Source organism: Pipra filicauda, unplaced genomic scaffold, assembly GCF_003945595.2.
Source record: "Pipra filicauda isolate LSUMZ 115617 unplaced genomic scaffold, ASM394559v2 scaffold28_size6257848_pilon, whole genome shotgun sequence".
Classification (NCBI taxonomy): domain Eukaryota; kingdom Metazoa; phylum Chordata; class Aves; order Passeriformes; family Pipridae; genus Pipra; species Pipra filicauda.
The window spans coordinates 3,918,761-3,945,761 of NW_024104409.1; the positions used below are offsets into that span (position 1 = coordinate 3,918,761).

Genomic DNA, 27,001 nt, shown 5'->3' on the forward strand with positions numbered 1-27,001 from the left:
CTGTGGAAAGATGCTTAGGCAATCTAATACCAAAGGGTAAAATAATACACAACAGCCAAAGAGATTATCTCAAACACAGCTTTCTTCAGCAGCTGCCTTCTACTACAACAGTCTCACAATGCAAGCACTACCTTATAAAGCCAGGATTTCATGCTATACAAGAAACTTTACATAAAGTAGCACATTTGTATGAAAATACTGTCTCTACGTGCAGACTCCTGCCACTGTGGCTAGAGCAATGACATGCACTCTAAATGTAAATGTTGACAATTTATACAATATCCTATTTCCTCTCTTATGTGCTAAAAGCAGTTGCAAAACACATTACCAAGAACTCATTACTACTGAGTTCCCGGAAAAAATAATGTAATGAATCCCCAAAGATATAACCTCTATTACATATAATGGATGCACTTAAGTCATTCTTGAAAAGGACCAGCATGCTCAAATAACAGCCTCAGACTGCTAGGTAACATTTCTCCCTGCAAAACTTACCAGTCTGACCTCAGAAGAAGAAAGTTTTACAATTTTGGAGTCAAAAAAAAGTGCTCTTTTTTAAATATATATTGACAAAATCAGGCAGAGGTCTGTCAGGGATGAGAAAATCTATTTTGACACACAAACACCAACACCATATAAGTCCAATGTTGCAATTTATTGAGCTGCTTATCTCTCTCACACCAGCTATATCCAATATATATATAGATAGATACAATAAATCATCTGGAGAAGATCAGCCCTTGCAGTAGATAGATTCATAATTATTATCACCACCTTCCACTGATCCATACTGATCACGTTTAATGGAAACAGTGAACTCTTGAAGATAACATTATATTACACTGATGCCACTAGGATATCAAAGGTGCTTCTCCTATGCATTTTGACATAAACTGCAATGCTATCATTCTACATAGAGTGCAAAAAAAAAGGAAATTTCGGATAACACAGATATTCTTGGCTGTAAATTCAAGTCAGCACTTCAGAAAGTCAGGCAAAAGGACAGCGCGTATTAGTTTATTGCATATTTGCACAGTGTAAGCCAAGCTACAAGCAATGACAAGTGCAAGGAAAGAAGAAAAGTTGGTGTTGTTTTGTCAAAGAAAATGTCAACAGCAGAAAAGTAGCACAAAGGAAATACCTTAAGATCTCGCCTTTCCAGATGTAAAAGCTCAGAGCCTCGGATGTCATGGCTGATGAAGATTTCTTTGTACTCTCCCAAACTGAGCAGATCCAGCCAAGCAGCAACTTCATCTGTGCCCCATTTTTGAACTACCAAAGTTAAGAGCAAAACCCCCTTAATTTCTACATGCTCAAATGCATCACAAGCAAAGATTAGGCCAAAGAGAGTGGAAAACAGAGTAGAATTGCCGTGCTAGCAAAGGGAAAGGTTAGAGGTGTCATTTCCACGAAAACTTACAGTTTCCTTTTTACATGCAGGTTACAGGTTAGCAGTTAACATGAGAAAGTATCTAAACAAAGTTGGGGTTCTTTGCTTTGCAGCCATGCTTTCAGCTTTACTCCAGTTTCTCCAGTAAAGCCTTTTTTTAAAACATCATGTCCCAACAAATTCACATTAAACCAGCTTAGGATCAGTGACGCAAAATCTAATGATGTTCTGCTTTATGCCATTAATTTATTAGAAGCCATCCAAGGAGAGGAGAAGCCTTCAAAAACTAATTAACATGTAAAATTAAACCAGCAACCATACCTCAAATAGAGCAATGGCAGCAAGCAAGTCCAGTTTTAATTAACAGATTCTAGTATTCTTAATCAATAAAAGTACTCTTTAAGCTACTGTGTTACAAAGGCCATTAAGAAGCTCTCTATAAAACATTGTTCTCTAAGGTTAGTTGCCCACATTAGTCCTATTAAGACCACATTTATTAAAAAATTAGCTATGCTACTTATTGCTATAATTTTGCAACTTCATTCAATGCTGATCACTTTATAATGAAGTGAAACCTTAAATCTAATCTGAAAACTATAGTTTGAGCAACAACTGCAAGACTTTGCAGATTATGACCAATTCATTAAAAAGATAAAGACATAGAAACAGTTTTAGGACCATCTAATCCTGGATATAATCTTAAGGAAGTAAGTTCATGGATAAGAGTGGGAAGAGAGGAGAGTGGAGTTTGTTCAACTTCTAATTATAAAATCAATACTGACTGTCATGATTTTTTGTTTGATCTATGTCATTTGCTGAACTTATAACCCATCTGAAATTTAAGAATATCTAGTTAATTAAAACGGTGTGATAAAAGCTATTGCACACCTTCTGGAACTAACCTGAAAAACCTGAACTGGAGCTTCACAGGGAAACAACATGTTTACCCACAGCTTGTATGGCTATGAGTTAATCAAATGGAACCACCAGCAAAGACACAGGTCCTGTTGCATGATAAAACTACCTAAGTATTTTCACAGTACTTCTTTGGTTCACTTGGAAGTATTTGGGTCCTACTGAATGCTTTCTAAATGCACTGAAAGAAATCTTTATCCTAATGAAGATGCCGAGTAGCTCAGTTGCTTTTCACTCTGACTTTACTCTTAGGTAGAACGCACAATGTTGCCTCTTACCAAGAAAACCCCACGAAATCACGTTTTCCACAAATTCTACCATTTTTCTTGTAATTTCAAAACACATACCAGGCTGAGAGCTGCTCTTATGCTTCTGAACTTTTTCTTTTTTAAACTTTGGCACTATACGAAACACTGTACTTCTGTTGTTTCTTTTAGTATAATCCAGAGGGGGATCCTGTATGAAATAATGGGCATAGTTACCTTTAATTAACAGAAAACAACAGTTAAATTACATGCTTGTGATAATAATTCATAGTTAATCTCAAAAACTAAGACCCAATTTTACTTCTGTAAAGAATAATGTCAGGATTTAACTCTATATGTGTTTCATTTATTAAATAATTATTCAAAACCTTTACATTCACAAACGGGAAAAAAACACCAAAAAAAAAAGCCCTAAGCTTAGAAGCTTGTTCACAGCAGACAGAAATGATCCAGCATCGCTACTGAACTTGCTTCTCTGGTAATGAAAGATTCTAACTTATTCTTCCCTGTCAAAAGAAAATTAAGTTCACTTAAAATCAGGAAGTACTCATCAAACTTACCTCATCATCATTTGGTTGAAAAACATAATAAAGCCAAGGAATCTCAGCAAGTTTTCGCAACTCTATTTCCACACTGTGCAAAGCATCAGACAACAGTTCTTCATGGGGAGCTTCTAACTGCTGTTTATAAACAGGTCAGAAAACCAGTAATTTTAGTTTCACTGAGATTTAACATTTAAATCTAGATATGTTGTTACCAGGCACAAATACATGACTACCTCATGGTGAGTGTAAAACAAACAGTGAAAACAAATAATAAATAATCTTCCAAAATTACTTTCCTTGGGAGATGCATCAGACCACCTTGACACTACATTTTCCGTGGTCCCAAGCACAAAGGGATGACTGAGACAGCTGAGACTTTTGGACCGCAATCACTGTCATCATTCTCTGCATTCCAGAGTCTTTATAGAGCAAGAGTTATCTGGTAACACCACTACCTAGGACACACTAGGAAAGGAAACTACCAGCATAAGGGAGAGAAAACCTGAACAGAAGAGCAAGCATCTGAAAAATCTTTGTATGGAAAGTGGTGTAAAAAAATTGAGTAGATGGCAGTAAGCCTGAGTTCTTTTTTGCAAATGTTTTCAGAGAGTAGATTGCTCTCTCATGGTCAAGTAAGAGGAAATGGATCTTGCTGAAGATGCTTCATGCCCAAAGGTCTTACAGTACTGATACGTTACCTGCACTATCCCTTCTAAATAGGTGAGACATGGAGCAATAGACACTGCTGCTGGCTGAGGCTGGGAAGAACTCCTTGACAGGAGACAAAAACGTCAAGGACATCAGTGAAGGCCAAAGAGTAAAAGAAAGCGGTGGCAGTGTAAAAACCTTGGGACTTGCTGGCCTATGGCAATTTGTCTCTAGCAATACTTTGAGAACCCCATGGAGGTACCCGTTTTCTTTAAAACTCCAGTCTGAAAAGTATTCTGCAGCTGTTTTGTGAGTGAACCTGTGTGGAAGAGGTAATGCAGGCAGCTGACCCCTAGAAAAGCTGTTTTGACCTGTCCCCTGGAAAATCTGGTTTTTTGCTGAAACACCATTTTGAGGTAAAGAATTGAATCCTGGAACAAGTTGCTTGGAATCACTAATAAAGCAATCTGAACATTTATTTTTCTCTTTAAAGTAAAAGAAGTCCCAAAACAGTGCAGAATATCCTTTTGAAAGGATACATTACATACATCCTGGTGAATTCATTTTTTAAATGGAGTTCTAAGAGAATATTTGATCTATAGTGCCAGAAAAAGATTTTGACATTGCTGGGGTTTGGTGATAAATTGCAAGCCCTCATTAATTTATCCTACCTAACAAAAATTCTTTCCTTTGCTTCAGTAGTTTGCAAGTTTACTGTCTTTCAAAAGACAGAACATCCTTCGTGAGAGCTTGCTGTCTAGTACAGTAGTACCGCGAATATAAGCTCTTTTTGTTATTGTGTTATTTTCTCTTCTAAAGCTCATAGAATTCAGTGTCCATAAATAGACTTTGATGTTTCTTTTGTCTTACCTTTTTTTTTCAATGCAAATAGTTCAGTTAATCTGGAGCACAGTAGAAGAGTCATTTGCCTATGAAGAAGTTACAACTTTTCTTGTGTTTTCATTTTTGAGAAATTATTCAAGTCATCTATTTTCTATAAATGAATGAAGCAAAGAATTCTGTCTTTCTCAACAGACACTTATCTAATTGCTTGATTCTCAATTGCTTGGGGACAAAAAAACCCACTTGTGATGGTTCTCCTGAAATAAACTCAAAATAATAGTGCAATTCTGGTATGGGAAGAATCAGCAATTTACTCTGTATTCTCCTTCTACAACATCTTGGAAAACCTTCTTCTTTCCAAGACAAAAATTAACACTATGAATGAAACAATGAAAATAAAGTTTTTTCAATTCCTTCCCAATTTAATTTTTTAATATGAAAATATTTTATTTCACGTGAGCTTAGATAATTTCTTTCAGTTGAAATGAAAAATTCTTAATTAAGGGAATTAATTTTCTCCTAATGCATTTGAAAACTGTGCTCTGCTGCAGACTGGAAATGCTTTTTAAAAATCAAAAATGGAAACAGTGCCTTTGGAAAGCATCTAGACAAAACACGGTATTTTTAATTTTTTCCAAACTTTATTCCAGTCATAACTATCTGGGAGATTCCACAAATCAGCTTCATTGTCCTATCTTGAGCAGCTTGGTCTCATAGAAGGCATCCCTGCCCATGGCAAGAGAGTTGGAACTGAATGATCTTTAAGGTCCTTTCCAATCCAAACCATTCTGTGATCCTAAGAAGCAGCTTACTAAGTGCCCTAGTTTAGTTGCTGACTGGGGTTAAATCATGACATCAAGTAGTATATGCAATAAAGACATCAGTTTACTGCTATCAGGAGCTTTGATCACAGAAAAGAGGGATGAGAGAGAATTGAAGAGACCAAAAAAAAAAAAACAAAAGGAGGATATCAGAGAAAGAATGTCTGTCTTTGTGAGAGGAGAAAAATAATTTGGAGAACAGGTTATGAGCTGATGCATCAAGCAACACCTTACACTTCATCATTTTAATAGAATGAGGGACCAGTATACATGCAACTTCAGCATTTATAAAATACATGGCAATAAGGTGAACCAGGGTCCCTTGTTACTGTGGCTGTGAAAAACTATTCTAAACAAGTATGATGTCAAATGAGTGTAATGGACATGTCTGGAATAGTATCTCAGTATCTTCCAAGCAGCATTTTTATTAAAAAATGGGCTCGATGTAGACTCATGAAGACATTTGCACAGACCACAATGAGAAGCAGAAGTACAACGCGTAAAAATTCAGAAATGGAAAAATGAATCAAATTAAACTTTGGAGCCTGAACAAGAGACCGGCTCAACAACACGATGAGATCGCAACTGGTTGCAGAAAAGGTAATGTTTCAAGGGGAAGGTTTCCATAACATTATTTCCATTATCACCAGTCCTAGTATGACATCTCCAACTTAAATGTTTTCTCCTAATTCCTCTTCCTAAACTATTTTAAAATTTTAAAAAAGTTCTTTCTTTTAATTCCCCTTTAAATCTGAAATATGGGGGATTAGTAAAAAACAGCAAGATATTTTTCCCTTTTCTTGGACCAAAACATCTAATGAATAACTTTTCCTTTGAAAACATTCTGAAATAGAACATATGAATCTAATTTTTGACTATTTCTAGAAGTTAAACCATATGACCTTTAGACTATATTCACTTTTGGTTACTCTAAAATAGACTCATACCATTTACCACTTGTGTAAAAAGGTATGTGAACCTGCATCAGTAATTTCACACCCTAACTCAGATAAATGAAAATATTCCTATTAATATCCATTTTTAATTACAACACTTAAACAGTAAGTTAGTAATAAATTTGCTTTTGAACCTAAGAAAATGTAACTGATTCTTACGAGTATGTTCTTAATGTAAAACTGGACCAGCATAGAAAACCAGAAATCTTTATTCTCTTCACAATGTCACATAAAGAAACTTTCTAATTATTACCAGTTAAAGATTATAAAACAACTCCTGACAGGTATTAGAACAAGGGTAATATTTACTTGCCCAGACTAGATCTGTGGAAGCTGAATGCACTAGTCTAAACAGCTCTCACCCCAGGTTCTCCTTAAACTCTGAGGATGGTCACATAATAGTACACTCTAGAAGTTCTCTTAAATGCTTTATCTCCTGAAGATGATTTATCTTTTTCTAAGATAAGCCTCCAAGACAGCTGAGTGTGAATCAACCTCAACAGGGACACTTCTCTCCACTGACTATTAAAAAGAAGAGTACAAGCAATGACCTAGCTCCCTGACGTGGGGCAAGATGGATGCCAGACTTGGACAAGAATTTGTAATCCATTCTAATCCAACCACAAATGCAGTGTAATATCCTTCTATCGATTTTACAGAGCTTCTTGCAGCACATCATAAATTCTGCACCAATTTTAAAAAATCAGCAAAGAAAAAATCACGGATAATCTGAAGGAAAGAATAAAACCAAGTGTCTTGTGATCTTACCAAAGGAACTCTTCCTACCAGCAGAGATTCCGTTTCATTATGCAAGGCCTTCACATTGACAGCTATCTCCATGGCAGTGTTTCTGGTAAGGCTCTGGGGAATAAGAAGTATAAACAATATTTGAAGTGATGCAAGTCAGACTAAGTACTTTGGGCTTACGGAACAGATCTTAAGTGCCTTCTCCTAGGAGTAATACATCAATTTAGCTCTAAACTGACAAATTCTTCAGTACTGAGAATAGAAACCAAAAATATAGTATTTATTTACTGTCTTTTGTTCAATTTTATTTAGTATGACCTTAACACAATCCTGAATATCGTCAAATGACCAGCCATCTGTGAGACAAATCCATGAGTTTTATGTATGACAAAGGCCAGCAGAGAAGTTGTGGGTCTCATTTAACAACAACTGTTGATCTCAATTTTTCATCTTATCCTTAGCAGAAGTAAGCTACTAGCCATACTTTAAGAAGCAAAGGGCAACTGATATATTTATCATGTGTAAATTTAGTTTAGATATAGATAGTTTCTACCCAATTATCTTTTCTGGGTCCAATTCCTGAAAACACCTAGATTGTCTAGTGGGAAGAGAGGAAAGAGGAAATGCATTTCCCCTCAGCCCCTTTGCATTCTCTGCATAGTACTTGAATAGCAATTAAGCATGAAAATTTCTCTGAAAGTATCCACAGAAATTGACCTTTATGTAGTAATAGAACTAGTTCAGCCTTTGTCATGCCTCCACTCTCTGTTTAGGGACGTGCCTACACAGTCGTCTGCAGGCCGAAGTGAGCTTACTTTGCCAATTGTTTTTGCTGTTTGCACCACCTCACTTGATTAAATAAGCACTGCTGCATCACTTCTGGAGGAGCACCCTTGGCTGTGGACCACCACTGCCGATGAAGTGAATTCCTGACTGCTTCCAAAAGGCAACAGTCATACTCTTACTATGCCCCTAATCCAAACTCCCTATCTCTCATTTGACTATTCACTCTCCCAGAAGGTCTGCATTTTAAGTGTCATTAATGTCCCTTTCCAATGTCCAATGTTCACCTAAGAGTATCAGCTAGGGTGGACACTGATGAACAGAGAAACTTCATCTTCTGCCTTCTCCTCCAACTTGTTTTAATATGGGCACAGGGAGTACAATACAGACACTGTGCCACAAGCTTGTGCACCCAGATATTATAGCTTATTTACTTATACATAAATCTCTGTTGTTCCTTTACCTCAGGAAACCTTGGGTTGGCTTTATTTAATGCATGTGAACATGCATTAACAGCATGAGCAAGCTCCTGCTCCAAGAGGCCATGTATTTTTGCTGCTTCACAGATCCTACAAAAATATTAAAAAAGGAGAATATTTCTTAATTTCTTTAAAGAGTAATTCTTAAGTACAGAACATTATCAGATGAGAAAATACAAAAATATATCTTTCACAAAACATTTTTAAATAAATATAGTCCTTTATAACAAAAGTTGAAATGCAAGTATCTCTTGGAGCAATACAGCACCTCATATAAAAAATATCCATCACATGGATTATTTATGCTGCTACAAAATACTGAGCCACATTTATATGTCTTAGAATACTAGTGATATGCAAAAAAGGTACCAAAAAGATTGGGCCTATTAATTCAAATAACTATAGAGGAAAACTCTAGCACATTAAAATAACTTACTTGAAATTATCTTAAAAAGTGTTACACCTATTTCACAAGGCATATCCTTCAGATGTGACACGAAAATTGGTTGCAATCATTTGAGATTATTACAACCTCTGGACCATATCTAGAACAGTAAAGTTTTTAAGCTGTCTTGGCTAAACTTCACTTTGGGTAATTGATACACTAAATTATTATTCTACTTAAGTTATCACTACAGTATAAAAAGAGTATGTAGTTTTTCAATTCCTTTCTTATCAGTGATTTTGGTGATAATTTGTTATGATGATGAACTGAATACCAGCTTTACAAACTGTTCTAATCTTAAAAAAAAATATTTTCTTTAAAAAAATTAGGGTGTTTTTTTATTTTTATTTTTCTTTGAAAATGGAAGTGTCTTCTTTATTAAACTACTTGCATCTCAGGACGAAAGTACCTCCTGAAAATAAGCAAGGCTGTGGGATCAGTTTTACACCATCAGCTCACTATCATCTCAACCCAGATAAATGACTGAAGTGCTCATCCTGCTGACTTCTAAAGTTGACTTCTAAAGGGTTTTTCTAATAAATATATTTTTGCTTTTGCATAAAATGAGAGGGTTCAATCTCTGTAAAGAAGCTTTCCAGTCTTCCATTTCCAGTGCTACTTCGGAAAGTTGGTTTTCACATGAAAAAAGCCCAACACAAACACACACAAATAAAATTAAAGAAATTCATAAGAAAAGAATACATAAAGAAGTTGAGCCTTAAAAATAAAATAAAATTTTGAAATTGGAATAAAATAACTGATATAGTGGCAAGGAACATTCATCAAAACCTAGGAAAAATATACACTTTTAAGTCTGTGTATTAACTTATTAATTTTACTGTACCTGGTAATAAGTTCTTCTGCAGCTTGTGAGCACAGCTGGATCTGTGCAACTTCTTCATCTGTAGCCAACTCAACAGCTTGCTGAGGGTACAAGGGAGATCGAATGACAGGTTTACAGGAATCATACTTCTGTTTGTCTTCCCAAGACTTCAGGGTGTTTTCAAAGGCCTAATCAAAATGAATTATACATTCAGTTCACAGCACTTGGACTATTCTTACTCATTAAAACATTTTATTTTACATTTTATATGAATTTATATTATATAATATTTTAGTTTAAATTAATTTAACAAATAAACAACTGTTTTATTTAATTTTATATAAATAATGCAACCTGTATAAATAACAATTTTATATTTAATTTTTTAAAACTTAGTATAGAGAATAAGTCACTTCTGAAAGCTCTTTTCTATCTCCTCCCTGTTATCCTCAAAACGTGTCATCCAAAACAATAAGAACACAAAGACAGTGATAATGGTTGGACTCAATGATCTGAGAGGTCTTTTCCAACCTAAATGATTCTAGGATTCTGTGATTCTCCAATTCAACTATCTGCACATTTTGTGCAGATAGTTAGACTGAAATCTGAAATGAATACTGGATTCAAACATTAAAAACAGTGGAGAAAAGTAACATATTTAGTAAATTAGAGTTCAAATTCCATTAACTCCACCCTAAATTCAAGATCTAGTTAGTGGATGGAGAACTGAGGGGCAGTTACACCCTTCACACAATAATCCTAGACAAGTGTGAACTCTCCAGTGGCTTTGTGACTATGTTCTGCTTATGTCTCTTCTATCTGAGACTGGATCACAGGACAGAGGAATGATTAGTAGGACAGAGAGAGACAGGAGAGAAATGTGCAAAAAGGTATTCTGGAGAACGGACATTATAGAACTTCTGTATTTATGCAACTGCGCTAAAACTTCCAGGGAGGGAGGGAGGAAGGCAGGCAAGAAGGTAGCAAGGAAGTAAGGAAGGCAGCAAGGAAGTAAGGAAGGCAGGCAGGAAGGAAGGAAGGCAGGCAGGAAGGAAGGAAGGAAGCAAGGAATTTTGACCATTCTTACTATGTAGGAATAAGAATACAGGAATAGTACTAATAAAACCAATAAAAGTTAACAAAGCTTTGCCACTTATACAAAAGAATAATTCTCTATTCATCTTATTAGAGAAATTATATAACTGTAATTAATTGTATGAGTTATATAAATAGTTATAAAATATTTTTGTAAGCACTGTTTTGTTAACTGAATCAAGTTATCACAGAAACCAATGTTAGCAGTGGTATCTCTTTCTGCAACATACTCTGTCTCGTGTTAGCATCTGAGCTCTGTTTTTATGTATGATCTTAATAACTCCTGGGGGCTGGATCCATGCCTCTCCATCGACTTGCACTGGAACCCCTTCATCACCAAGTATGGTGATCTTTACTGACCGACACTGGAAAAGAACAGACATGTTATTTTACAGAGCAATGAATACTAATGACACTGACAGGTCACCTGAAATCTGTTGATTACTAGGAGCTGTGGCTTCCGTCCAGGACTGTCTCAAGAATGAAGAACTTTTATACTTCATTCATCATTGAAGACAATTTGTTACCCGTTAAAAACAAAACAATGTCAGCGCTTTATTAATGTATAGCGTGGTGGTCATCCAAGCTACCACTACTTGCCAGCATCCCAAACTGCTGCTAACCATGTTGTGTGCTTGCACGTGAGAAACAGACCTGAGCGATCCTATGGTGCTGCAGTTTGATGACTCTTGAGACTGCCATCTGCATGCTGCCAAATACTGCAACAACTTCTAAGATTTTATCATCAAACGATGGAGCCCCAAATATCTGCAAAGAAATTTTGATGGTAAATCCAGTGCTTAGATTGTATGTTCAATGAAACACAGATTCATTTACAGATTCGTTTTCAACATTTAAATGCTCTATCTTATTTACTGCAGAATAACTACAATGTCTCTAAAGTCATAGGAGTAAGATACCATAGATAATAGCCAAATATTACTGTAAAATAGCAATGCTAACAGCATTTCAAATATCTGAATGACAAGGCATATCCTCATATAGGGAGGATGACATGTTTCAGCATGCAGATTAAGAAATGTTTTTCAAGGCAAGATGAAAGGCCAATTCAAATCTCTGCTTGGTTAATGTACTTAATATCTAAAAGGTGCTTGAAGGTAAGAGAAGCAATGATGTCTTATTCCTCTCAGAAGTGCTTATCTGTTTATATTCTGAATTTTCTGGAAACCAACACTGAGTCCACACTCTGCTTTGTTTAACACAGCTTTGACACTGAAGAGGATCTTTTTTTTGCTGTATGTAATTATCCACTATAAATACAAAAACTGCTTCTGTATGGAACAAATATCCTCCTATCTAGCCAATGTGCTGAATTTCCACAAGCTCACACAAAGCACAGGAAGTCTTGCCACCTGGTGTCCTGTTGGGGAATTCAGCCACAGGACAAGTCTTAGGCTGGAGTTCAGCTGCGTCTGGCAGGTGATAACCACACTAAGGTCACTTAAAGCTTGGCCATTTTATCTTGATATGCAATAGGGAGAAATGAGGGAGAAAAATCAGCAGGAGAAATCACTCCAGTAGTTTAGTGGGTAGAGAGATCACCTCTCTGAGCAGTATTTGGCCTATCTCAGTTGGCACGTTGGGGAGAGTAAGCTGCATCAGAGATACCTGAGACCAGACTGGGGAAAATCCCTTAAAGAAGCTCAAAGGCACAACTAGTCAGGTCCTGCCTCCAGACAGAAGATTTTCTGGAGATGAAGAATAAGATCCAGGACTGTCTAATCCAAATAGTGTCTGCAGCAATAGCTCAGAGAGGGAGACGATGGAGAATAAGGTAAGGCAGTTTGGTCCCTGCTGCCCACTGAGCCGATGGGAGCCTTTATCCCAATGCAGTGAGCAGTGGCTTTGGTCAGAAGGCTGAGGAGGGCATGTTTCCATGGAATTTTTCACATGAGTATGTGAACATCTTGACAAGAGCAGAGATGGCGATTCTGTTATTCCAAGGCAAAAAGTGTGAAGAATTCTTGATCCAGCAACTGACACCTACAGGGCTAGTTCTTGCATGCGTTAAGAAAAAGCATTTGTAAAATTTCATTTATTTTGTGTTTCCATTTTAGCAAAAGGATTAAAAAAAACCCACAACCCAGTCTTCTGCTGTGTCTCTCCATCAGTAATATCTCTACTGAAAACCACCCTTCTTTTTTTTTTTTTTTTTAAAGGCAACCCAATGACTATGGATCAACATTGACTCCTTTCCTGTTGCAGGTCATTTTCCAACCGGTCTTCTGGACACCAAAAAACATGCGTTAACAAGCCCTGCTCAAGTCAGTCAGGGTGCAGCTGCCCTGCTTGCCTCACTGCTGATGTTTCAGCAACAGTCACAGCTGTAAAGGCAACATCTTTCATTTGTCCAGTTAAGCAGAAATAGCAGCACTTCAGACCACCACCACGACCACCTCTTGAGGATCAATTATTCAGCATTGCACTAAAGCAGTGAATTATGCTCCTAACTCTGACCAGAACAAAAATGTCACTGGGCTGGCACATCTGGTCACCAGAAGACTAATAATATCAGTAAAACTGCTTCAGGACACACACATTTGCTGTATACCAGTATGAAAGCTAGGACAGTTCTCTCTCATTGAGAAAGTCTGGGGAGAAAAATAAACTCCTGAACAGGGGCTGAGCAGGTGTTAGAGAAGCTTTCAAGTTATGAATAGGAACATGGAGTATATAAAAACTTGAGATATCCATCACCAAATATAAACAGAACTGCCATCCTCTAACATATACCAAAAATAAGAAAAGGACATTGAAACATGTTTATATTTCTTTTTTTTACTTTTATACATATGTGTATGTATATACATATATATAAGGAATATATACAAGTATGCAAATATATATGTATTAAATAATATATAAAATGCAATAATATATAATAATAGATGTTCATATGTATTATAAAAATATAATTGTGTATGTTATTACATAAAACTATATATACATATTTTTAATATACATATGCACAGAAAAAAGAAAGGATAACATCTCACAAGAAACCCCAAATATTGTGGCAAAAAAATCCTGGACTGTCTACATTAAAACCACAAGCCAGTTTGCAACTACAGTTTTAGGTGATTAAGACCTCACATACTCTAATTGAGGACATGCAGAATTAGGATAATCTGCTAGTAATTATAGTTGTTGCACTGTACATGAAGTCGATAAGCAGCACTGACACTGCTCCAAATTGTAAGACATGTATCCATGTAATGTAATGTTTCTTAGGAGATGAGAGGAAGACGGGAAAAAAGGTACCTTAAAATATTTTAGAAGGTCATTGAAAATAAACTTAGAAAACAATTTACTACCCCCACTAAATTATCAGTGGGTGAATGCGTCAGTCCCCATTTTCTGAACCACCATCCTTTAGAGCAAAGCTGTTTAAAGAACAGGAGGAAAATTCAGATATAAACTGTGAGTGATTATCCTGTCTACCTTGCTTATTGTTAGAATATAGCAAACAGAGGAATCTATGCTTTAAGAAACCTTATTTACAGGAGTCTGTAAAACAATATAGAGAGAAATTATCTGTGTCTCTGTCTATAAAATCAGTTTCTAAAAATACTCAAAATCCTAAAATCATTATGAACATTTTGCTGGAATGGACAGTGAAAAATCATGGGATATATTTTCAATAAAAAAAAATCAACAAGACAAGTTTAAACTGAAACAGCCTCCCCAAATAAGAGTTGTTATCCAAACTATATGCTACTACTATTGATATTTATTGCTGGTTTTGCCCAGAAGGTTACTTCTCTTTACTGTTACTTACATCATCTTCTTTGGTTCCACCCCAGAAATTAGTTCCACCAGCATAGCTGGGAATGTTTAGCACAGCTATGCCCTGCAGGCTTGGAAGAGGGATGTACTGTCCATCACACTGTAATGGATGAAAGCTCATTCAGTTTATAAATAATATGATAAAAGTAATCAGCCATTTTTAACACATGAAGCTTCAATAGAGCTGGTAGGGGAGGATAGAGTCATTAATAGGTCTGACACAAGACTATTCCCTCCAGGCACTGAAGCACCTCTAATACAAACCTCTTCTCCCTAGTCTTAGCATTGATTTTTGCAGAGTTGAAAACCATGTAGATCTACACGCTGTAGTATCTACAGCAGTGGTGTTCCATGACTCTTCAAAGAACCATTTTCACATTCCTTATTATGAAATTCCTCGTGCACTTTGACCATGGTCTGCTTACCAAGGATTAAAAATCTTTTTGCAGTGAAAAAAATAATCTCCCTGAGTTCACACAGTAAGATCATCACGAACATTACAAGAGGATTCATTTACCCATTTGGTAACTAGTCTTGCATCGTATATCAGCATTCCCAAAATTGCAACAGACTTGTTATTTAGGTAAATCCATTAAGCTCGGGGTGGTGTCTGTGTGTGTCAAAAATATCCAAGAATATTTCGGGAATAGCCACAAATGTGGTTAGTTGTCAGTGTTAGCATGTATTGTTGACTTGTAAAAATAACTTCACCCTCCTCCCAAAAGTGCAAAGACAAATCTAGGACTGACCCCAGAGTTGTTACCCTGGCTGTGGCTGGGAGTTGTTCATTTTGCAGGTAAGAGGTCGCTCCTATATCCAACTGTTCAGTTCTTTCTTACGGCTTTATCTCCCAAAACCCATAAGCAACTCCAAGCCCTACCCAATACAATCATGGGATGACATAGGTCAATCTCACATTATTTTCAGCCAAGAGTAAATTTACAGACATCGGTGAAATCACTCTTGACTTAGAGCAGTACAACTGCCTGCAGAGGTGAGCACAATGATCTCAAACCATTCCACTAGGACTCAAAAGAGAAGTCCTGCAGCAGTGCCACAGGCATGGATTTGAAGCAAGTTAGAAATAAAAGGCTGTAAATGCTGGACTCAGGTGTCACTTTGTGGACCATGAAGTTGGAGGTCAAGTTGCCTTTAAGGAAGATTGCTATATTACTGCACACTGCCAGTCCCACAGTAAGATTTTTAAATTATACAAATGAAATAGAAATTGTCAGAAAATAAGGACAAAATCTGTAGCAACTTTATCAGGAGGAGAACGATATGCAAAATTATTTCCGGAATGTGTTTAGTGCTCTTTTTATGATTTAATCTCAGTAACAAGACAGAATTTAACCTTTTCATCAAGATGTGACAGTATCCAAAATACAGTGTGATATTAATAGATGCTGCACAGCCATTTGTATTATAGTGGAGGTCTGCCTCCAATTCCTGAATAAGGTTGATATTTTGTAAGACAACACTAAATATTCAATATTTCTATTTGCTGGCTTAATTCCAGAAATATTCAAAAATAATTATGGAAAAGTCAGCAGCGAATATATTATCAAATCTTATTTGAATCAGATTCAAAAAATCCTTAAATTAGAATTCTATCTGCAGCATACATAACATTCTGTCCTGTTATTATATTTGCTAACTACTTCATAATTCCTTGATAATTACTCAATCCTTAGCTAACAGCAATCTGCTGCTACTGGACAAAATCCTCCTAAATCCCAGAGGAGCAAGAAAGAGTTCCAGTAACCTAAAATTATTCTTTCAACTTTAAAATTTACCCTCACATAAATATCATGAACTTCCATATGAAATACTTAGCATGAAATAAAAAGAGAAATTTTATATGTTCATTGTCAAAATCCAGCTTAGATACTCTTTGGGTGAAAGTAACAGTAACCATCCTGTTGTCTTTTTCTGCATTTTGTAATCAGAACTTTAAGTTCCGAGTATCATGAGGAAGATTTAGATTTGATGTTAGAGCTTAAAAGACAAAAAATAGCTAGCTATGTTCAGACATGGGATTTGTTGTTGCTATGATAATATCTTGCTTCTTTTGAGTGACTACTAGGTAAAGTCTCTACTGGTGTAGTTGTGTTTCTTGTGATACAATTCAGAATCTCCTCTCTTTTGTCAGCAATTTTTGAATATTTGTGTGTTCTCCCTATATGTGTAATCAAAATTTCAGATATATTAAAATGAACCTGAAGAATTAAGACTCCTTGTCTCTTTCCTTCTGTTTATTTTATGGTCATTTCTGTTGTTGCCCTTAAAACCTGGTCTTCCTTTTGAAGCAATGAACATTAAGAAATATATCCTACCTAAGCAATTTATTTTTTTTTGTAACCTGGTAATTACAAGAAATGTTAAACTGGGTATTTTGTGACCTTTAAGTACTGACATTTTACTCAAAAACTCCACTGGGAGAACAAACTTTTACATAGCACATCCTTATACTGTGCCTTTGAGGTCAGCTTGAGTTGATACAAGAACTCTAAAAGGTTTCAAAAAGAAGCCCAAATTCTTCACTGCACATGGTGGAAGCAAAAATACTTATTCTGTCCATAAATAAAATTTACCTCAAGTTGAACTTTTTGTTCTAAGTTCTTGTAAGTTCTCTGCAGTAGCTCTTTTGTGCCAAGAACTCCATACCACATCATGTTTTTCGTCCGACTTCTGAAAGCAGGCAAAACAAGACTCACATATTGAAATATACACATTATTGTGCCTTGTATTTGTAGGAAGAGAAAAATTTAAGAAATTCATATAAAGAGATAAGGAAAAGAAAAGAATGGAAACATCTTGGCTCTGTTACTGACAATTATTTTACCTGCACTTTTCAGGGTGTTCTTCTCGCTTGTTATTAAATTCTAGTGAAATTTTTGCATCTAACCCAATTCCAAAGTAGTTGTTCATGACACATTTTTCTGAATATCCCTCCCTGTTAAAGGAAAAGAGATAATTAGGTGTACATTTGCACAGAACCTGGACACACAGCCATCTATGACCAAGACTGTCGTTGGTCTCAGAACACAATATCAACCAAGAGATTTTAAGAGATCTTTCCTCTCAATCTCCCTGAGGAAACCCACCGGTAGTTGAAGAGACAGGTTGTATGACAGTTCCTTCGCAACTGCAAGTTACTTCCTGTAGGGCGAAGGAAAAACTGTACCACACCCCCATCCAGCACTATCTCAACTATACCCAATACAACAGTGCAATACATTGAGAGAGCTTCCCCAGGCCCAGCTCTGAGACAGCAACAGCACACCATGCTGAGCACCCAGGTTGTGGTTAGGCTTGCTGGTGCTAGATGTTTGGCTGATGCTGCTGGCATTGCAAGGCTTTATTTTAAGGGAGTCACAGCCCAAAACCCAGATACCACCCATAAGTCTCTGCCAGTGCTACACCCACTTCTGAGAAGCAGAGACAGCTTAGGACACAAAATTTCCACCTCACTGCTCCAGTCCTTAGGGCATCACTCTTCTTTCTCCACTACGAAGTGCCCAGACCTGCTTCAACATCTTGCTGGCGGCTGAGCTTGCGTTCAGACCGGCGGTTTGGGCAGAAAAACCCAGCTCTGAAAGACTACTCTCCTCCTCCTCCCAGTGAGCAAGGGATAAGTGAGCAAATGTCTCCTATTATTTCTGCTGCTGCAAAACAATTTTGCACTACTCATAACTAAATGGCACAATCCAACTTGTTTTCAGACATTGAGGTCTACTGCCAAATGATAGCAAACAAGAACTACATAATCAAAAAAAAGGACTGTAAATATGTAAAAAAAAAAGCCCTTAAGAAAAGCAAGGTAAATCAAAACAGTACATTTGGAAACAAAAATATTTCTTACAGGGAATCTGGATCCGGGTCAATAAACGGCGTAGCACCAAATGGATCGATGTTTGCTAGCAACATTTTGCTAATAATTGAACTTCCTGCAATGGAAGCAGCTAGACCAGCCCTCAAACCTGATTAAAAAAAAAACAGAAAGAAAATAATAAAAAAAACAATTTGTATTTGACAAACAGCCAAACATATAAGCCACATACTGAGAAACAATATTCATTAAATCTGTACAGGGAATGATTGTGATTCTATCTCAATTTTTATCTATATTGGTGTCATGGGTTGAGATTGGCCCCCCTGAGAGCCAAGGGGCCCAGAGGTGATTGGGTGCCAGGGCAGTGTCCCCTGGAGGGCCAATCACCGTTCATCTTGTTCGCTGCTGCTGAAAAATCATATATACACAGCCACTGGAAGCTGTTGGCAATTCTGTTGGTGTCTGCTGCGGCATGTAGGTGTAGAAATCCAGAGGGGAGGCCCTGCAGCCCACAGCCCTGCAGCCCACAGCAGGGTTAGAGGCAGCATTTGGAGTGAGTTAGGGATGCGACTCACAACATCTGAGAGAGGAACCTTATGGGCGCTCTGAATATGAGGATGACTACGGAGACCACAGGGACAGACGCTACAGAGACAGATCAGCAGAACGGTCTCAACCACGATCTCGATCTTGGTCCCGGTCCTGCTTGCGATCTCCTTCCGTCACACGCAGAAGGAGCGAAAACCCTAAGCATAGATCTAAGTGCAGTTAACTGTGGTCCTATCTGCGCGCCCAGAGAGAAAACATGAGGAAGTGGGATGGTGAACCTAATTCCAGACTTGAGGCCAGAGTGAGAGAACTAAAATGCAAGGAAGCCGATAAGAAAGTCGTCTATGTGGTAGATGCAGATTTCTTCGAAAGAGAACTGAGATCTCCCAGACACAGGAAGACTGGAGTCCGTTTCCAGGATGACAAGAAAGCCTCTGGTCTGTAACTTTTCTCTTCGGTGTTGAGATAAATTGTGGGGAGGGGTGGGGGAAGCCTGGAAATTGGATTTTGGATTTCTAATGTGGCTCAAACTGCCACAATTGGTCATCTTTTCAAGTCTCTGGCTCCTTTAAGGAGAAAGGCAGCTATGCTGTGGTGCAGTGGCTGACTCTTCATCTACCAGCATTGAAAAAGAAAGTTACAAAGAAAATTTAAGATTTCGGGCCAACACTCACTGGCTGGTATAGTAACCAAACGGGTGACCTAACATCCAAAAAGACTACTAGAGCTTTTTATTTAGTTTAATCTTCATCTCCTAACTGTCTATGATTTTTCTTTGGTCCTATCCTTTGGAAATATTCCTAAGGAATATCTTTACCATATCTAAATATGAATATCTAAACTGGTAGAGCCATAGTTTAACTTAACTTAATTTGTGGAAAGATCACAGCCTTGACACAGCTATTTTGACTAATAACAATGTCATTCTACAAAATACTGTGTAATGCATGTAAACAAAGAAAAGCTTTCTAAAAGCTTTCTCTTAAATTTGCCTAAAGAAAAAACGTAAGCCAGTTCCATTATGTTTTAACTATACTAATAAAGTTAACTAACTCAGTCTTTTACTAGCGCTCTCTAGTATTAATTGAATTTGGAGAAGAACAGATTTTTTTTCATCTGTTAATTGCATTTGGGTAAGAACAGATTTTTTTCTACTGTTTTAACTACACAGCAGCTTTGTGTAGTTTTGGTTATTCACTTCCAGAGAGGTATCCACAGACAGCTCTTACTCAGATGGTTGAACTTCACATGACTTTGACCCTCAGCCACTTCATCTTAATCAACAGCCTGCATTGATCAGGATAAATTATAGAAGGATTTGGGAGTACTGGTGGATGAAAAATCAGATATGACCCGGCAATGAGCACTTGCAGCCCAGAAAGCCAACCTTATCTTGGACTGCATCAAAAGAAGTGTGGCCAGCAGGTCAAAGGAGGAGATTCTGCCTCTTTACTCCACGCTCTTGCTACTCTGCCTCGAGTGGTGTGTGCAGCTCTGGGACTCCCAGCATAAGAAGGACATGAACCCGCTGGAGTGAGTCCAGAGATTGGACAAAAGGAAGAAAATTTTTATGATGACGGTGGTGAGACAAAGGAACAGGCTACCCAGACAAGATGTGAATGCCCCATCACTGCAAGTGTCCAAGGTCAGGTTGAATGAGGTTTTGAGCAACCTGATCTAGTGAAAGATGTCACTACCCATAACAGAGGGCTGAACTATATGATATTTAGAGATCCTTTCCACCCTGAACCACTCTGTCATTCTAAGATCCTGAATTTTACTTTTCACCCTCCAGAATCAAATGCAACACTTCTAATGCTTCTGGTGTTGTGCCAAATGATTAGAAATCTTCTACATTATTAAGCATTTCTTCCTATATGATAGAACACAAAGATGCGTATCTCAATTCAAACAAATTCAAGGCATGAAGTAAAAGCTGTTATTTGACAGCAAGCAGGGGACTGGAAGGTAATATTAAAGTAGCATAAGGAACAGCGGATTTCAAAATCATAATTACCTGGGCAGATAATCCTCGTGTTAAGTACTGGGAGGTTTTCCTTGCTTGTAGCCAAAGCTGGAGCAGAGAAGGAACCTGTCTGAGAATGGATACCTCGGCTTGTGCGTCGATCGGGAGATCTTGGTGCGGTTTTAGCTGTGCAGAAGAAGCAAAAGTAAGAGCACTAATTAGACCTATTATAACATTACTACATAGTTTTGACAGCCCTGAAAATGTTTCAAAAGGATTAATTTAATCTGTTACTATTTCAACACAAATGTCCTTCCCCCTTACACCAGAGTTTTTCTTCTAAATACAGGAAAGAAAACTCAGAAACAGATCAAGTGAGAAACACAAATCAAAAGGAACAAGTGTGCACAGCACTCAACATGAGGAGTTCCCATTTATATTTCAAGCTACCAGCAAAACTATTACATGTATTAAATGTAAATGTGTTCATATAAATCTATTATATCACCTTAAAATGCAGTAGTATTTAATGCTGCAGTAAGCTTCTTATAAACATATTACTGAAATAATAAAACTTGAACTTAAATTCAATCTATGCTTATTTATAAATATAGATATATAGTACATTACTATTTATAACAATTTTAATACAGCTATTCTAACACACAGGCCACAGAAATATCAACAGTCACAGTATTTTCTTCAGGCAGCTAAAATGGGCCCCCTGCCTGCATCAGGTTATCAAATCATCAGACAAAACTCTGACATCTTTATTTACAGCCAAACTGAAAACTGCAGGGGAAGGGAAAAAGCCATGTTCATACTTGTTTTCTGCAGTTAGAGAGATAGTGGGGGACATCTGTTTTCCACCATCTTTTTTCACAAAAAACAAACAGGCAAACAAACAAACCAGCAATTCCCAAAATAATTAACTTATTTGTTAAAATTCTCCAGAAGATCAACCAGTAAAACCTTGACAGGCAGCAAGGTTTGGTAGCCAATGTAACTGTTGTTGACAAAGGTTCAGAAAGATGAAAGGGAAAAAAATCAGGGTGAAAGAGAAGATATTCACAAAGAGTAACTAGTAGCTCAGTGAGGCCAGCTATCCCTTGGGCTGCCTCTGGAGGTGATGAAGGACAAGCTTTGCAGAGGGCTGACCTCAGGCGCTGTAATTTGCTTTCCTGGCAGACCTTGTTTCATGCAGCCTGAGAGAATATGCCAGTGCCTGCTTTAGCCTGGAGAAGGTAATCTTTGTGAAATTTAGCCCAATCAGATATAGCCAGAAATTGGTGCCACAAGGAAGCAAGCTTGGGTATTACCAAATGCTTTGTTATAGTATTTCCATGTGCACGTAGAAAGCTTTCACACAACAGATGGTCATAGACAGACACTTCTTGGCTACCTCTGCTCCAAATTATCTCACATGTTAAACCTACTTCAGCTTAGGACAACTTCAACCTTGACCATCTGAAGAAGCTCAGAACAAAAAAAATGAAATTATTTCAAGGTGATCTGATCTATTCCTCTCAAAACATGAAAACTAATTCAGCAAAAATAGAATTAGTAGGACTAGCACCTAGATAACAGCAGGAAAACAGCACCAGGAATGTGGTGGGAAGGATAGAATATATCCTTTTTAATGGCTGGAGTGGGACAGATCAGTTCATGTCAATCATAACCCAGCCTGAGAGTAATGTGGGTGTAATGTATGAAGACACTAATGGAAAAAAAACGCTGAGTGAGAAAATCTAGAGATAGAAGAAATAACTAGAACAAGGATTTAGACAGTGTGTTCAAATCAATTCAGGTCAGGATTTGTGCATTCACTTTTTTTTTTAAGTGATGATAATCTAGCATAGAACAGTCAATGGTATGGCAAATTCTTCACTTTCTTGTATCCCAGGAGTAAGATTACACACCTTTCTGGACAATCTTCTTAAGTCAAACAGAAATTATTAAACACAGGACAGAGAAAAGTGGATGGATTTTTCTGGATTGTTTTATATAAAAGGTCTGACCAAGTGGACTAACAGCTCCTCCTGACTTTAATATCTGTGTAACAGCCATAGCAGTTATCACAAAATGCTACAGTATTGCATGATAGCAATACAACATAAATGATTTGTATCTGTGCATGGCAAAACACTGTAATAATGTCAAAAAATGAAAAGGAATAAAAATGGCAAGTGATAGCCAATGAGCGTTATTAAATATTTAGATGAAGGTATTAACATATGGAAAAACATTGTCTTCATCAAATGACCAGGAAGATCCCCAGAGGGTAAACTATAACACTCAAAACAAAATTAACATTCATTTTTCGTAATACTTCTGAAAAATTCACAATACTATTCACACAGTCTGTCCTCTCTGTACTTGTGAGCAAGGCAGTTATATTAAACAGGAAATATCAACAGAGCAGCTGCTATTTATCTGACAGATGAGAGTCACGGGAATAACTGCAATAAAGATAAACTTTTGCTGTGAACGCTCTGATAAAAATAATGGAGCTCTAATGAGTAAAACTGATGTTTCAATGCAGATAACTGAATTCATGTTTCATGCTTTGTCCCTAAACATCTATCGTCCACTGACAGCATTAATATGCACTCTATTTCACACAGATACATGAAGAACAATACAGACTCCTATTAAATGCAGAAATTATACTACCAAGAAACAAGGAGTTTAATATATTTCTACACATGTGTATATTTTTCTTTTATAATACAGTTATGGCAGTAGGATTGGGTCATCTGTAGGGTCAGCATCCTCTAAGAGCTACTACTGAAGAGAGACAACCAACATGCATTAATTCCTCTAACCAAGGGAAAAGGAAAGGGAGCAATGAAGAGACAGTCACTGGAGAAAGCCCGACACACATTTCTGGAGAAAATGTGAGTTTCTGGGTTAAGAGAAGCCCTAAAAGCCTAATGTCTTATTTCTAAGGTAGGATCTATTGACACAGGCACTAGACTAGCTTCAGAGCTTCAGAGCAGAGCCTCATGAGGACAAGTTTTGAGGAAGTTAGTGTGGGTTAGGGTAACAAAGGGTGATGCAAATCCCAAACAACTTTTCTCATTTTGTCACAAGAAGTTGCTCACGATGTAACTAGAGGATGGGCTTTGCTGTCCACCAGCTGCCACTGTTTCTCCATGACTCACAGATCATCTGGTGACCCCACCTGCAATGCATCACTGTCCACTTTGATAATATGGCAAAGACTGAAATTTCCACCTAATATTGAGAAGCAGCTTTCCTAAAATTACTATGTAGCTTGGGACTCAAGTTGTCTATGACTGAGACGTGCTATTGCCACCACTACCTAGGCTCTAGCTCCTGCTCAGGTTCATGTAGAAAGGCGAGTATAAACACCAAATTAATTCAGGCACTTCTCTCCCCAGCAAATACCTTTTCAGCTTTGCAAACACATTCTAATCTCCCTCATTTTTTCTTCAACTTTTATTTATCCAAATCTATTAAAATTTGTGACTAGTTTCCAATGAAACAGGATGCTAGTATTGTTAATTATGGAGCCAATTATGCTCCAAATGCAATTATAAGGAGACTGTATATTTTTATTTCATTCCTAATTTGCTCACTTGATGGGGACTCAAGTTCCTTTGTATCTTCCTCTTTTTCCTCTTCCTTGGATTCATCCAATTCTTTGCTGTATTCTACTGGAGATTGATTCACTTGTTCTTCGCTGTGAGCATTCTGCTCATCCACAACTGCTTATTAAAAGAAAAAACAGAAAGTTTCAAGATTTTTAAAGAAAAAATGCATACACGGAAAACCAGCTTTTCTTTTTTGTAGCTTTAAGTTAAAAAATATTAACAAAAGAGTTCTATTGCTAATTCAGTGAAAGAGTCTATCAGTTCTCTGCAGTTGATGAAGACTTGCTGTCAGAATTTTTGAGGGGGGATAATAGTTAAAAAAAATGCACACTTTCACATGTGCACACACATGCATACATAAGTACTCACACCTGCAGACAGTCATCAACATTCAAACAAGCTGCATTTCTTTTCCTTGCAGCTTGTAGAAAGCACATAATTTTATCTACGTAAGAATGTAGAAATCAAATTTTATAATAAATACTTATTCTAGTTAGGAAAAAACCCCAAACAAACATCACGATCCTATCATATTCTACAAATACAGATCAAAATGTTGCTGACGTGCACCTTTTTCTGCTTGTTCAATGATCTGCCTCACAGCCTTCTTCAAGCTGTTTGCTCGAAGCATTAACTGTTCCCTCGATTTGAAGAGTTTCTGGGTGGAAGACTTTGAGACACACTCCACTAACTGCTCTTTACTTTCAGAAAAGGATTCTTCACTTGAAAACTCCTCTGCTTCTTCTTCCACAATGGGGGGAGCAATGCCTGGGAGAATGGGATCAGCCTGGGCTTCTGTGTGAAGTGCCTGGAGCAATAGGTCTAGCTTCTCATTTAATTCTGAGCACTAAAACAAAGTAGAAAAGAATACACACACACCCCAAAAAAAAAAAAAATCAACAGTGAACATGTGAACATTTTCAAGAGTTAAGGTACCAGGTCATATTTGAAACTGTAGGTGTCTTTAGTCTATCTAATTCCTTATGTACAATCCAAACTGAGGTTCAACATTTTGGAATATCAGATTGTGAGTAGGTCTTCATGGGTTTTTTTTGCAGACCTACTCTGTGACATTTAATTAGATTAGAGCAATTATAACACAAAACCCCTACACTCAGATTAAAATAACACATCATGCTAAACTCAGCCTGCCACATAAGTAGAGTACAGATTAGATGTGACTCCTCTCCCAATGGCTTGCAGCACAGAAAGCCACCAGAGGTTTGCCCATACTGTGCATTATGGGTGCTCAGTACCCCATTTTGGAGAGATGATCCGTGGAGACATGACCAGCTGTTAGACTGAGACCCACTGGGTTGTTTTTGAAAGAGAGTTGTGCATTTAAGCAAGTTAGTTGCCACAGAGCAAAGAACCAGATGCTGTCAAACACCTCTAGCCAACAGTAAGTAGCTGCTCTCTCTAGGTGCACTGGAAATGATTTTCTGTGCTTAAATTAATGAAAACCAACACTGTCTGGCCTTAGAACAGTAAAAAAGAAAAACTCGTTTTCTAAAATATGTGCCAGATAGAAATGTGAACCACAAATTGCCACTTAGCAACTACATTTTCTGACTGGGACCGTCAGGGATTTTGTTTTCTTCTTTTTTTTTCAGCTTTTGTAAATTTTGTGTCTCATACTAACTCCTGTCATCTTTTCCCCCGATGTTTTTGCAACATGATCTCTACATTTTGCAGCTTAACACACTATTTTTAGCACTGTGGTCTCTCTCTCCTTCATTCTGACAGCATACTCACTCTTCATTATCCCACTGTTTTCCTTCAGCTAACTTAATCCCTATAACTCCTAATGCAAAAAAATCCTTTCATCTCTATGTATGCTACCATGAACTTTTTCCTTTATGAAAGAAGAAAGTCTAAACAGTTTATAGAGATTCAGAGATTAAAGACAGTTTGGAAATAACTGTTCTATGCAGTAAGAAGAGAAGAATTTTAAAGTCACTGGTTGAAATGAAAGCCAGGCTGGGCATCTTGGAGCAATGTGAAAATTAAACACCCATGAGCTATAAACTTTAAAAAGCCAACAACTTTAAACCTCAACATAGTCATAGGCTTACTTTAATGGCCATGGCATCAGCTTCCTCTGCATTTTCCATTGGTTTTTCGTAAGTCTTCCCTATTTTGGCAACAAAGTCCTTTACAGTTTCACATAATATTCTTCAGATGAAAAAAGGAGAGGGGAGAAATCAAATGAAATAAAATAGATATGTTTTGAATGTTAAATTCTTATGACAATGTATTCATATGCACACTGCTATAAATCATTCTTACTGGAAACTGAACTTTGTGATCATACTTGCAAATCAGATGACACTCTTTTTCATAGCTTGCAAAATTGAAGTGATAAGCTTTAAAACAAAAACTCTTCCTCTCTTTTGCTTATGCCTTTGCACACATTGTATCTCAGTCTCTTATCTCAAATAAACACGACTGATTTTATCCATTCCCTCGCC

At 37.2% G+C, this 27,001-nt stretch overlaps 1 protein-coding gene across 4 annotated transcripts in view; it reads right to left on the reverse strand.

The window, feature by feature from the left end:
* The window catches only part of DGKH (diacylglycerol kinase eta), a 159,463-nt gene that overhangs the window by 8,471 nt on the left and 123,991 nt on the right, over nt 1–27,001 (reverse strand). For 2 of the 4 annotated variants that reach the window (XM_027720261.2, XM_027720265.2), the window contains 16 exons: nt 26,606–26,705; nt 25,101–25,377; nt 24,516–24,644; nt 20,965–21,099; nt 18,429–18,546; nt 17,409–17,519; nt 17,158–17,254; nt 14,556–14,663; nt 11,411–11,524; nt 10,987–11,121; nt 9,683–9,849; nt 8,378–8,483; nt 7,153–7,245; nt 3,132–3,251; nt 2,653–2,761; nt 1,142–1,272 (listed from right to left, as the gene is read on the reverse strand). In XM_027720261.2, coding sequence (XP_027576062.1) covers nt 1,142–1,272; nt 2,653–2,761; nt 3,132–3,251; nt 7,153–7,245; nt 8,378–8,483; nt 9,683–9,849; nt 10,987–11,121; nt 11,411–11,524; nt 14,556–14,663; nt 17,158–17,254; nt 17,409–17,519; nt 18,429–18,546; nt 20,965–21,099; nt 24,516–24,644; nt 25,101–25,377; nt 26,606–26,705 — 2,050 coding nt within the window. The remainder of the gene's footprint in view (nt 1–1,141; nt 1,273–2,652; nt 2,762–3,131; nt 3,252–7,152; nt 7,246–8,377; nt 8,484–9,682; nt 9,850–10,986; nt 11,122–11,410; nt 11,525–14,555; nt 14,664–17,157; nt 17,255–17,408; nt 17,520–18,428; nt 18,547–20,964; nt 21,100–24,515; nt 24,645–25,100; nt 25,378–26,605; nt 26,706–27,001) is intronic. The other 2 variants (XM_027720262.2, XM_027720266.2) reach the window with 1 other exon arrangement.